This window comes from Sycon ciliatum, chromosome 2 (assembly GCF_964019385.1).
Source record: "Sycon ciliatum chromosome 2, ocSycCili1.1, whole genome shotgun sequence".
NCBI lineage: Eukaryota > Metazoa > Porifera > Calcarea > Leucosolenida > Sycettidae > Sycon > Sycon ciliatum.
Window position 1 is genome coordinate 40,296,883 of NC_088644.1, and position 12,332 is coordinate 40,309,214.

A 12,332-nucleotide genomic window follows, 5' to 3' on the forward strand; every position below is an offset into this window, starting at 1 on the left:
GCGTCCCACCCGCCTGTGTGGATTCACAGGAAGTGTGAGTTGCGAAGTCTGAAGAAAACGTTTAACGGTCTCTGCTTGGATGACGACTACACCATAGCTCAGTGGTTAGAGAGCATCGCTGGCTACAAGCGAGGGTCCCTGGTTCGAGTCCTGGTGGGGACAGTCAATTTTTTCTTCAGACTTTTCCCGTTTGTCTCTTTCCCTCAAAACCAGTTAATATAATAATAATAATAATAATAATAATTTGAAAGTAGGACGGAGGCAGAAAATATTACAAAAAATGTATTATCTACGCATGCATCTACACAAGAGTCACCACCAGCCAATTAGGACATGTGTCAAAGTATTGAACGTTTTCGTTCCCTTCTTGTCAAAATACTACAGGGAATGATAAAAATAAGCTAAAAGACTACAACTATAAGGAAAAGAAGTTCAGAAATATATCACTCCAATTATGGGTAGAAGTGACACGAAAAAATAGATGTGAAGAATCAAGAAAACAGCATGCAAATCCAATAAGTGACAAAAACGTAGTGACAAGAAAAAGAGAGAAATATCAAGAGATCAAGGGATCTATTTTGCACCTTCACGACGAACAGTGTCAAACAACTGCAAAGACAACACATTCTCCTTCTGAACACAAAGCAGCACACTGATGTCGACCTCGGCAATCGGAATTCCAGGAACGCAGGGCGTAATCTGGTAATGGGAGAGATTCGCAAGCGGCAGGATCGGAGGTGACAACGGCCGAGTCGTCGGGTCACGGAAAAGGTACCTCGGCAAATCAAGTGTCACTTGTCGGGCAGTGCTAGTTGTCGTGAGTGGTATTCCGATGATGTATTCTCTGTTTTGTCGCGTGGCAGGTGTCATGCAGGGTTACACACGCAACGGGAAGACTTCATGGTACTAAAATAGATATTTCGCAAACAACAAAAAGACAACTCTTTCTCTTCCTTTCGAAGAACCGAACTTGCCGAGCCTCATCGAAAGCAAACTCTGAAAAAGCCCTACACTAGTACGGGATTCAGCGCAGAGCAAAAAATAATTATGAGTCATTATACAATGCATGCAGTGTAGCCGTGAAAACTGGTGAATAAAGAATGCAGTAGGTTGGCAGCACGTGACCCGTCGTACCGCAGTACGCGACGGCGTCGCAGCTTAGAAATGAAAGGAAACACTGCGAGAAAAGACAAAACGAAAATAGATGTCCCTTTGTCAAAACTTAGAAGAAACAAACAAAATGCGACCAAGAATCATTTTGAGAGTCAACGTCAATACTCTTGTGCCGTTGTGCAAATTCTTGTCTTGCATTGTGCAACGCAAGAAACAAACAACCTACGAAATAACTCGTGAACTAACTGTAGGCTAAATCACTACATGTATGCGAAATTGCGTTCCAAAATAAACTGAACTTCTGAGACATTTCGTATTTCACATCCTGAGAGAAATATTGAATAAATTGTAAATACATCATAAAAAAAACACATGGCCACGACGGCCTTCCCAACAGTAGGTCTTTGTTACATCTTGCCGTGTTGGAAGCTTTGTACATACGTAAGTTAGACCCTGAGCTTTGTGTTCAGAAGGAGAGAGATCACATACACTGCGCAGTGTCCTGCTTGGAGCCTTCCATCAGTTCCGCCAGATTACATGTCAGAAAGGTGTGCAATTCCGCTGGTGTTTTGATCCATGGCAGACTTTGTGTGTGTGTGGGAGGGGGAGAAGGGTACATGGTGTGTGCTTTGTGTGACTTGTTAATAGTATCTGTATTATGTAACTTGGGACTTCTACGTATAGGTAGACAGCCGAGATGACAAGAGACGTTCCTATTAAGAAAGTGAAAGAGACGCGGAAGTCTGGGAAGAGATACAGCGACGCTACCGTCGATAGGATAATTGCCAAGGATGTGGCAAAGCCCTTGAGTATGTTGTCAGCATACTTGACAACAACAGCAGCAAGGAGACCGCCAAACGCCTGCATGAAGATGGCGAACCAGACCCAGCCAGTGTAGCCATAGAAGAAGCCATTCTTGGCAACTGCAGTGCCGTCGTTCATCAGCATGCCGACAAGCCCGATGACAGTGCCAAACACTCCAAGCTGGATGTTACGCATCCACACAGAGACTTGAGGGGAGTCCTTTAGAATCTTCTCAAAGTACACGCCGGCCAAAGCGGATGAGAAAGCAGAGATGATGGCTGCTATCAGGCCCAGGTTCTCGGACGGCGCTGCAGAGCTGCCAGCTGATGAGAAAGCAGAGATGATGACTGCTATCAGGCCCAGGATAGGATTTGGCTTGGATGGCGCTGCAGAGCTGCCAGCTGTAGTGACAGTATGAGCTGAATGCACCTGTATCCGTATGGGATTCATAAGCTGCATAGCACAGCATACAGGTCAGCACACACCACAGTCAAAGGCAGTGAATCAGTCACAAAGGAAGAGAGAAAAAACAGAGAAGGTACGAGTACATTAAAACTTGCCTAATCTTGGCAGGTTGAGACTGGGCAGTGCTGGCAACTAGGGGTTGCCTGTAATTCAGAGCATACATACTTGCGGTGTTTTAGTTTCCTTTCAAAACCAGCCGATCGACCCAACCAACAATGTTTTGCCTGCGCAGGGGCTGAGATAGATAGATAGATAGATGTTGGGGGTGACAAAGGACGAAACAGTTCTGTCCGTAAATTGAGTAGATAGATAGATAGAGAGAAAGACAGAGAGAGAGAGAGAGAGAGAGAGAGAGAGAGAGAGAGAGAGAGAGAGAGAGAGAGAGAGAGAGAGAGAGAGAGAGAGAGAGAGAGAGAGATAGAGAGAGAGAGATAGAGAGAGAGAAAGAGAGAGAGAGAGAGAGAGAGAGAGAGAGATAGAGAGAGAGAGAGAGAAGAGAGAGAGAGAGAGAGAGAGAAAGAGAGAGAAAGAGAAAGAGAGAGAGAGAGAGAGAGAGAGAGAGACGTTGGGCAGACAATCATCAATAACCAACATACTTACCTGCACTTGCACCATGCACACTCCAACAAACAGAATGACAAGAGATGTCCACTGTATTCTTGTGAGTACCTTCCCAAGCAAAATAACTGACACGATGGCGGTGGTGAGGATTTTTAGTTGATACGTCACCTGCATACAATACACAGCATATCACAGACACACATACACAAACCAATCTTCGCAAAAGTATTTGAAGTACAGTGGTCGGCCGGGTGTCTCCATGATCGTTAATGGGTATAGCTTGCTCGCACGCGTGAGAACAATGCTCTGATAAATCACACATCCTCCCTGCAGTTTGAATGCTCCAGAGAAATGATTTTCCTTTCCCTGCTGCTGGCAGTACATGTAGATCGAGGCAGGGTGCTCTGGTGTAGTACATTCGTCAGTGCATGCTAAGTGAACTGCATGTAAAAGAAGGACAGACAGATAGGCAGATACATAGAGATAGTCCATCGGCCAAGTCTCAAAATCGAAAGTGGTGATGCACTGAGCTTCCAAGTAAACGCGACCATACCCAGCACGTAGAGAATATATCAGAGAACACTATTCCGTTTGTTGGATGTGCCGAATTCAGTCCAGGGCGTCGATACGAAGCGCTCTTCGTTGCCGAGTTTTTTACTGTGCGCTCCGTTTGAGAGTGCGCAGAGTTCTGATCGAGAGTTTTTTGAGCAGATTTTCAAATTTTTGAGGCTGTCAGCTGACAGCTGTCAACGCTAAATGGCACTTAGTATGTGACAGGCAATAGGTTTTGGTGCCTCCGTATGCCTCCTATCTTCCTTCCTTTCACTTCGCTGCTTGGCCCACCACCTCAGAAGATGACGGCGTACCTGCACTAGTCAGCTCTCGCTAACTCTGTCTCTCTTTCTCCGTCTTAGCGCTCGTCATTGGTGTCCCTCTGCTGGGGCGAGCTTGATACTGTTGTGTCGTAGTTTTTAGGCAATAGTGGCTGTTGTTCGCGTGACGATCAGGATTTATGGAGAAAGACGACGACTCGCCAAGTTCCTATGCAGCCACAGACGGCGTAGCAATTCTTACCGCCAACCCTTTGAGCAACGGAACCGGCCTGAGTTGGAAATCGTGTCTGTGTAATTGTGCCACGATACGGATGAAACACACAGGCTCAGATGTGACGAGATGAAGATAATCTCAACAGGATGACGGAAATCCAACAGGCTCACAGGAACGCTGCAGTTGTGGTCGGAGACGCGGAGCTATTTAGTCACTGGCAAATGTTGCATCGAGTGCTGTGTGCTCTAACACAATTGTAAAAATTGTGAAAAAGCGAAAATAATGCAATGGTGGGGCTGAGTGGTGTTCTGTGGAGGAGACGTCGCTGTGTCAGTATTCAAAGCCGGACCCTGTATTTCAAGTCTGTGGTCATCCTCGATCATAAGTTCCTGTATGGCTCCAGTGCCTTCTCAGCATTGTTGGCGGGTAAGCACCTGGATCGTGTCCAAGTACTGCAGCGCTGGTGGCGTGAGGGATGTACGGGTGCTCGCCGTGCGCCCCTGCCGGCAATCTGCTAGTGAAGCTTGGTACCTACTGTGTCCGGAAGATTTTCATCCAGAAGCTGATCTTCCTACTTGTAGGCTGGAGCTGCTGCTACTCCTGTGCTAGCCCTCAACCACTGGCACTTCTACTCGGCTCCAGTGTAGACCATTAACCACCCTGCCCGATTTCGCACTGCTGCTATTCCACACTGTCAGCATTTAACTCTGAGGTCAGACCTTGATCCCTCCCACCATATGCTATCTGTCTGTCTGCTTCCCTCTCACACACAGATGTGCATGCATGGTACACACAAACGCACATGCAGACACACGCACCAGCACAAATACACATAGCCAGCTTCTCTGTGTTTGGTGATCATCATCTGTTTTCTGATGTGCAAGCTCACCTCTGATGCCGATTACTTCCTTGCTTAGACCCGGTCTGCTATTATACCAGTCTGCTCTCCCTTCACTCGCTTCTAAATCCTACTTGGAGCAGTAACGCTGCGCCACTGTTCCTCCTGATGTCATTATTGTGAAAGCAATATCATCGCCATTGGTGGTAATTTTCCACTATGCATGAATCATTAACAATCATCATCTATGTGTCACGGCCCAGCCATCCTCGTAACTCCCCTCATTGTGACTAGTGCTGTACCGTTCAAACCTACTTTGCTTCACAACCTACTTTGCTTCAGTGTATATTCGCTCCAAAGCTCTTTTGTTGCATAGTGATCTGACGCAGTGTGCTATCGGGCAATATGGATAAGATTAGTACAGTCGGCATCGCCTATCGAGTGACCAGGTATAAGGATACTAGTAAATGTATACTGGCAAACGATATCGGAACACAAATAGCGCTATGTGTACAATATTCCTTTCTAAGCTCACGCTGTGCGGTGCGGAAAGGTCATGCGTCGTTGCCAAATAGCCGCATGTGCAGCAGGAAGGCACCACATGTCGACTTCTACTTATACTGTACAGCATTGTGTGCTTACATGCATCTACAGCCTTGTGGATGCAATTGAGTCTCACATACATGTACATGGAATATAGCTTGTAGTGCGGCATCAGGTGTTAACACACAATATTTTTCTCGCAATAATGACCGTATTCACCACAAGTGTGTTTATGTCCAGAGCCAACTCAAGTCCTGTATTATTTATGACCATTACAACAAGTACTCCGGGCTGAAATTCTTCTATGACAGGCATGAACACTTGCCTTACAATTTTTCGTGATTGTACGAAGTACATATTCGCTGTTGCATCAATTTTGCACCATTTACATTGTAGTGCCACTAGTGGTATCACCTGCATGCGTATTGAGTCAAACAATGTTACCTCTGTGTATTTATGCTTATCGTGGCTATCAAGAGCTTCGATGCAAATTCAAAGCTGACGAATGGTGTCCAGCTTGTGTTCAGATCAGCTGGCACTCACAACTCATAATAAATATTGCGCTCTAGACGCCAGATGAGATGTTTCAGCTACAATGTAGACAAAACGTCCGTGTTCAAGAAAGCCGTTACTTCATCTTCTGTCCATCCTCAATAGCACGTTCAAGCAAATACGTCTGAAACACAGTAGCGACAATCCGACAGCGGCGACACGCCGTCTTCTCCGAATGAGCTTCTACCGTTCTAATTCAGATTCCCCAAAAATTGTCCAAATAAATAATAGATTCCACCAAGCTCGCTAGAATCTTGCGAACCGTCAACATGCAGGCATTTCAAGTGTTCGAGCGTGCGTAGATTCTGCTCAGCGGCTCAAGAACATTCGCCACGCGAAAAAAAGTCGATGAGAAAGATGTAATGGTGGACGAAATTACGAAAATCGGAAGAAGGTATTCGACCCAGTTCGACTATCCTGGACTGGATTGGCCACGTCCAACAATCGGATTCGTATTCTATGGGGTCTCATGAGCTAGTGTGCCAAAGGGCGTTCAGTTGGAGCTTCAGTGCATCACCTTCTCCGAAAGAGGCCTTTTCTGGAATTTGGCAGATACATAGAGAGGGAGACAAAGAGACAGAGGGAGACCTACCTGGAATGTGGCTGCATCCAGATTGTAACCGGCCACATACCGTAGGTTGTTTTGCAGTGTGATTAGGATGGCTGGAATGGACAGCTTGAGCGTGTCCTGCCAGTTCTGGAATACCTGCTCGTTGAGAAGTGCAAAGAAACGAAACACACCTCGCTGCGAGATTAGAATGCAAACGCAAAACGCAACCTTCATAACTTCTGCAGATACGACGGCCGTCGTCGATATGTAAAAGTTTCCTTCTAGCGTAAGCGGGTAGCGCATAGAAAGAATATAAATGGCATTCTGGAAGGTGAGAATAATCAAGCTGACGTACTTCAGCTTCGGGCCAGCTGAAAGCAAACAGAAACACACACACACACACACACACCTCAGACCTCAGACCTGCCCATCGCGGAAGCGATGAAAGTGAACAGCTATGTTAGACATAGCAACTTGTGCTGAGATTACACCATTCAACAGCTTGCAAGGCTGATGAATTGACCGCCACTACTTTTAGCCTGGTATCCACAACACAGCTGATTGAAGTGACTTTTTCTGGCCAGTGAATCCCTATTTTTCATTTTTCCCACACACACACACACACACACATACACACACACACACACACACACACACACACACACGCACACGCACACACACACACATATCACACCAGGTCACGCCATCAATATGACACACAGCAAGCAAACACTCACAAGGGAATTGGGAAAAGGGAATCGAAAACTCAAACACATGACGACAGGCAGCAGTCACTGTAAGTCAATTATATTTCGCAGTCGTTTTATTTTCGTAAATTTCGTAAGGCTCTCGCCACTTACGAAATTAAAACGCTTACTAAAATTTGTCACACTCATTGTACAGCACTCTATACATGTAGTTGTAGCAGCCCCCGATCGATGGGATTCACGGAAGTTAGATGACTGCCAAGTGTTCTTTTTCTCAGCTTACGAATATTACTCGCTTACGACATATAATAATAAATTGATTTACAGTATTTTAGCTGACCGACTGGGGATGCGCGTGCATGTCTGAACACATTACCAGTCCATGTTGAGCATTCATAGGACAGGAGGCCCAACGAGCCACACAGCATCATACAGCTTAAGGTGTGCGCCTGTGGGCCACCTACCGCTAGAGGTAGTTATACTACCTTCCAACTGTCCAAGCAAACTGCCACTGCTTGACTGCATTTCAATGTCAAATGAACCCTTCCTCTTACTGCAATTTTTTTAAATTTCTGCTCGTACTGCAATCCGCTGGAGCGTATACTCCTCGCTCCCATCTACCTTGACGAACAATGACACAGACCTGGCTGCATCGCAGGTTACGGTGTGTGGGACATGATTCAACAAGCAACGCCTCAAAGTCTCCATGCTCAAGTGTGAATTTCCATCCTCCGGAATAGTTGACACAAAACCCGTACTCTGGACAAAACAATCTCAAGTTACACAGCATGCTGGCGGTGAAATGGTGAAGAAACGTACACGGGTTGAACGCTGGTGCTATTTGCGGCAAAGAGTACAAAAACTGGATAAAATGTAACACTTCTGTAAAAACAATTTACAGACAAGTACAGGCGCTAGGCGGCTGGTAACCATGGTAACACTCTGCACCTGCTGGCCAGTAGTGTACTAACGGCGTGTTCCTTGAAAAATTACTCAGCCTGCGTGACATGGGAACTTCCGAACACAGTCACTGGGAATGAACCACTTTTAAAAGCCAGTAATTAGGTCGAAGAGATCATCTCAGATAGCATACCAGTTACGAGTGCTTCAATGAGTACTGGCTCACACAGATTCAGCAGATGGTCCACTTTTTGAAAGCCACACGTCTGTACCTACCACTGCCTAACGCCATGGTGTCCACAACACTCAGGACTTGAGCTCTTCTCAATGTGGCAACGTGTAAAACACCACGCTCCACATTTTCGAAACAGTAAATAAGGGAAAAGTACCTCTATTTGCTCCAATCTATTGTATTTGTGTACTAGTAACTGAATGTTTGCTCACAGCAGTCTGCACTGGCGTGGGGTGTTGATTTTAGTGATTTATCACGAAAGTATAGCCAATATATCACTAGAAGTGGTACAAATACTGTACTCTATACATAATACTGGAGTCAAGATGCCCTGGCTCTGCTATGACTGTAATTACTGATCAATTAAGCCGCATCGTTTTGAGTAGAGGCAATAGCTACAAGTACAAGTGAAGCGCACAAAACTGGACGCTAGCACAAGGAATATAATACAATTCAAACACATTTTTCCCATCAGATCAACATTATAAATCTCGCTAGCGCACAAGATTTCAAAGCGTTCACGCAAAAACTCAAACGCACACGCACACACATAATATTTTGCGCCCCCTCAGTGTACTTACCGAACCAAGAGTTACTAGTACTAGTAGTAGCCATGTCTGGAGGCTTCTGGTCTTCGCCAGGTGTCCGCTCAGGTACGCCTGGCTTTAACGGACGCCATCCCAGAGATATTCCTCAAACGACTTCGACATAGCAATCGAGAGCGACGAGATTCTGTACTAGGCATAATTAATAGGCTACACGCGCTACATCTCAACGCGGTGTAAGAATCACAGCATTGCATGTGCAGGATCTAGACCAAGCCAAGCAGCAATTAATTATTTTAGTGACAACCTACCGGCCTACTGCCAGTACGGGGCTACTTTTTCGCTCTTGCGACCAGGAACCTGGCAGCGAATCGTAGATTCCGCTAGGACCCGCAGGGTCCGACGTGGAATCGGGGTTACACGAGGAGTGAAGGCGAAGAATGTGACAGTGTGTTTGGCCTCAAATCGCTCTAGTTTTCCATAAATTTCCAGCGGTTTAAAGATAAAAATGCAAATGCACGCCTTGATTGCACCTATCACCCCGGCCCCGGGCCCCTTGCTTTCTTCGGCCTTTTCTGAGCGACCAAAAATGATAGTGCAATCAAGAGTAGTGACAGTGAGGGGTGGGTGACACCAGCACAATGGGCAGGAACACACTGCCACATTCTTCGCCTTCACTCCTTGTGTAACCCCGATTCCACGTCGGACCCTGCGGGTCCTAGCGGAATCTACGATTACACTTCGGAGCTTCGGCTTCGAATGTGACAGTGTGACTTTTAAAGTGATCCACCACCTCAACCAAGGCAAGGGCATAGCCAAGAGTTATGCGCGAAGGAGAAGCGCGCATGTGGAGTGAAGGAACAGGCATCTCGCAGAGTGCCTGATATACAGTAAAAATGTCTCTATGTATCGAGGATGATTGGAAATTTTTTATTTTCATTGCTATCAGGTTCGGCCTCATTTTCTCTGTGCTGCGCTGATGAGTTCAAAAAGAACGAAACAGCATGCTGTCCGCAGATTGAGTATTTCGCTCCTGCTCTTGTAGCAGTTGAGCACTCTTGCGTGGGGTAGTGCCTTTGCTGTTTGCGTTATGCAGAGCTCACTGACTTGTCAGTTTGAGCACTCTGGCAAGGTACGTTCGGGCCTGATTGGAAATTTTTATTTTCATTGCTATCAGGTTCGGCCTCATTTTCTCTGTGCTGCGCTGATGAGTTCAAAAAGAACGAAACAGCATGCTGTCCGCAGATTGAGGATACACCATAATTATGTACAGGTGCCCTTCAAGTCGGAGACAAGAAGGGAGAAAAGGGTGACATCGGGCATCAAATGGGTGGTCGCTAAATCAGCCTGACCAATACTCCAAGAGGCCCTGGACACGTAGCTGGAGTGTCGACGAGAGAGGAGAAAGATGCATTGGTAATTGGTCTATACTGCCTCCCTACATTGCACTGGGTGGCTAAGGAGTTGGTCCGACTGCGATGAACTCCAGACCGGAGCCACCAAGAGCACTTGCTATATGTGTAGCGCTAACCATCAGGATGAGGCAGAATGGAGGGTGCAGAAGTGCATTCTCCCACTGGTCTGGTCTGCCGGAAGGACCAAGGAAGCCTGGCCCTCGGCCTCAGGATCTGAGCGCTAACTCACATACTGATCCAGTTAGCGGGTATGGCTGGCCACAAATAGGTCAAGTGGGCTGTACCAATGATGTAACTTGGTAAGGACCTGCCTGTCCAACAGGCAGTTGCCGCTGTCTGCAGAAAGTGACGGTGGTTTGGGTCGTGGACGATGTCCCGAACATTGACGGCGACTAGGTGGAGCCAGCGGGGTCGCACCAATAGTAATAGTTATGTACTCTTGGAAGCGCTAACAGACACATAGTTATCCAATGTTTCTTTCCTTGGATACGTAAGCAACAGCCATCACATGATCAATCTCGACATGCAAAGGTACTCCCGCTATACCATGCACTGGGACTTGCAGACCAAGGCACTCCGCCCTCAAGCAGTAGATGAATGGAGTTTAACTCCTGCAGTCATGTGGCTATGGGTGGCTGCTGTGCATGGGTCCTGAACTGACGGGCTCTCGTACGCAGCGATGGCACCTGTGAGGTGACTGGCTAGCCATCCCCGAGTGAAAAGTGACAGACCCAGTAATGGAGACTTGTCAATTGAATCACCAGACCATTATCGAGGTTGCACAGCCCAGGCTGTGGAGCTCTATCCTGCAAGCACTATATTCTGTAATGAATTGATCGACTGTGAAGCTGTGCTAGCGGGAACGCCTTCCTCAATTCCGGACGCTTCACGTTCAGGCGCCTCAAGTGGCTTGGTGATGGAAGAGATGTTGAGCCTCATACATTCCAGGGACTGCACCAGCTACACGCCAGACTTGTGCAGGTTCACTTGGAGCTCGAGATGCTCCAGGAGGCGGATCGTTGCTTGCACTATGGTGTGCCGCAACCAGACCGCACACAATAATGAGGCAGGTGGCAATGCACATCACTACCTTCACCGCCCATGTCCGGAAAATGCAGACGATCGATGCAGACACTTGGTGCATGTGCGGAGTGAATAACACATGCCGAACGGTAGACATGTGTACCGCCAGCCACTTCCGGATGGCCGGATGGATGCCGGTCGAGTGACACATGTCCTGCATGGCCAAATAGCACATTGGCTCCATGAGGCTGGCAACATCGTCAGTGGTCGTACCGGGTCTCCAGCTTGAAGGGACCTGTGGTGATATAATCGTCATATTCGGGTGCTCAGCGATGGTAGAGATGACGCAGGATGCGGAGCCAATGGCTGCTTGGATGGTCATTTGAACTGGACATAGTTTATATCCGTAGATCTCAGGTATATGTATGGCTTACTCAGCTATTGCACAACATGGTCATGGACCTTGGGAGTGCGCAGGACGTCTACGGCAAGACATGGGTGAATGGACCCATCAGTCCCCACCAATTATCGCCCTGTTTCCCTCCTTCCAGTTGTCTCAAAGCTGTTGGAGGGAGTGGTGCAGCGTCAGCTAGTTCGCCATCTAGACTTGAATAATGCCCTACCTGATTCTCAGTTTGCTTTCAGGAAAAAGTGCTCCACTGAGGATGCCCTCTGTCTAGAAAGAATACTTTTTGATATGATGCCCTCTGTGTTCTCACGGACAGCTTGCAGAAGGCGAAGGACAGTGGTCTGGTAACGGGGCTGTGCCTCCTCGACATGTCCAAGGCTTTTGACAAAGTCCGGCATGGTATTCTCATCCAAGACCTTTTTGACGTTGGTATCTCTGGTGTGACCCTGAAGTGGTTCGCGAATTACCTGACAGATCGCAGGCAGCAAGTTACAGTCGCTTCGGCCACAAGTCGTGCTCTTGACTGCACTTGTGGTGTGCCCCAAGGCTCCGTCTTGGGGTCTGTTCTCTTTAACGTCTACACCCGTGATGTGAAATCGGTCTCATCGCCAATACCCATCGTGCAATT

The 12,332-nt window shown here is 47.2% G+C and overlaps 1 protein-coding gene across 1 annotated transcript; it reads right to left on the minus strand.

Moving 5' to 3' along the window:
* Window positions 1-338: 338 nt before the first annotated feature.
* LOC135810071 (UDP-galactose translocator-like) lies at window positions 339-9,116 on the minus strand. The gene is made up of 4 exons (XM_065323539.1): window positions 8,894-9,116; window positions 6,516-6,844; window positions 2,983-3,111; window positions 339-2,370 (listed from the first exon to the last, which is right to left on the minus strand). The coding sequence occupies exons 1-4, from the start codon at window positions 8,925-8,927 to the stop codon at window positions 1,654-1,656; spliced, it is 1,209 nt and encodes a 402-aa protein (XP_065179611.1). The 5' UTR covers window positions 8,928-9,116; the 3' UTR covers window positions 339-1,653.
* Window positions 9,117-12,332: the final 3,216 nt, after the last annotated feature.

What these genes read in the sequence shown, in the direction of transcription:
- LOC135810071 (XM_065323539.1), bottom strand. Translation starts at nt 8,927, where the DNA reads ATGGCTACTACTAGTACTAGTAACTCTTGGTTCG. An exon ending in TGGATGCAGCCACATTCCAG is followed by an intron (nt 3,112 to 6,515) that starts GTAGGTCTCCCT and finishes TATTGTATGCAG; the next exon opens with GTGACGTATCAACTAAAAAT. An exon ending in TGTGCATGGTGCAAGTGCAG is followed by an intron (nt 2,371 to 2,982) that starts GTAAGTATGTTG and finishes TGTGCTATGCAG; the next exon opens with CTTATGAATCCCATACGGAT.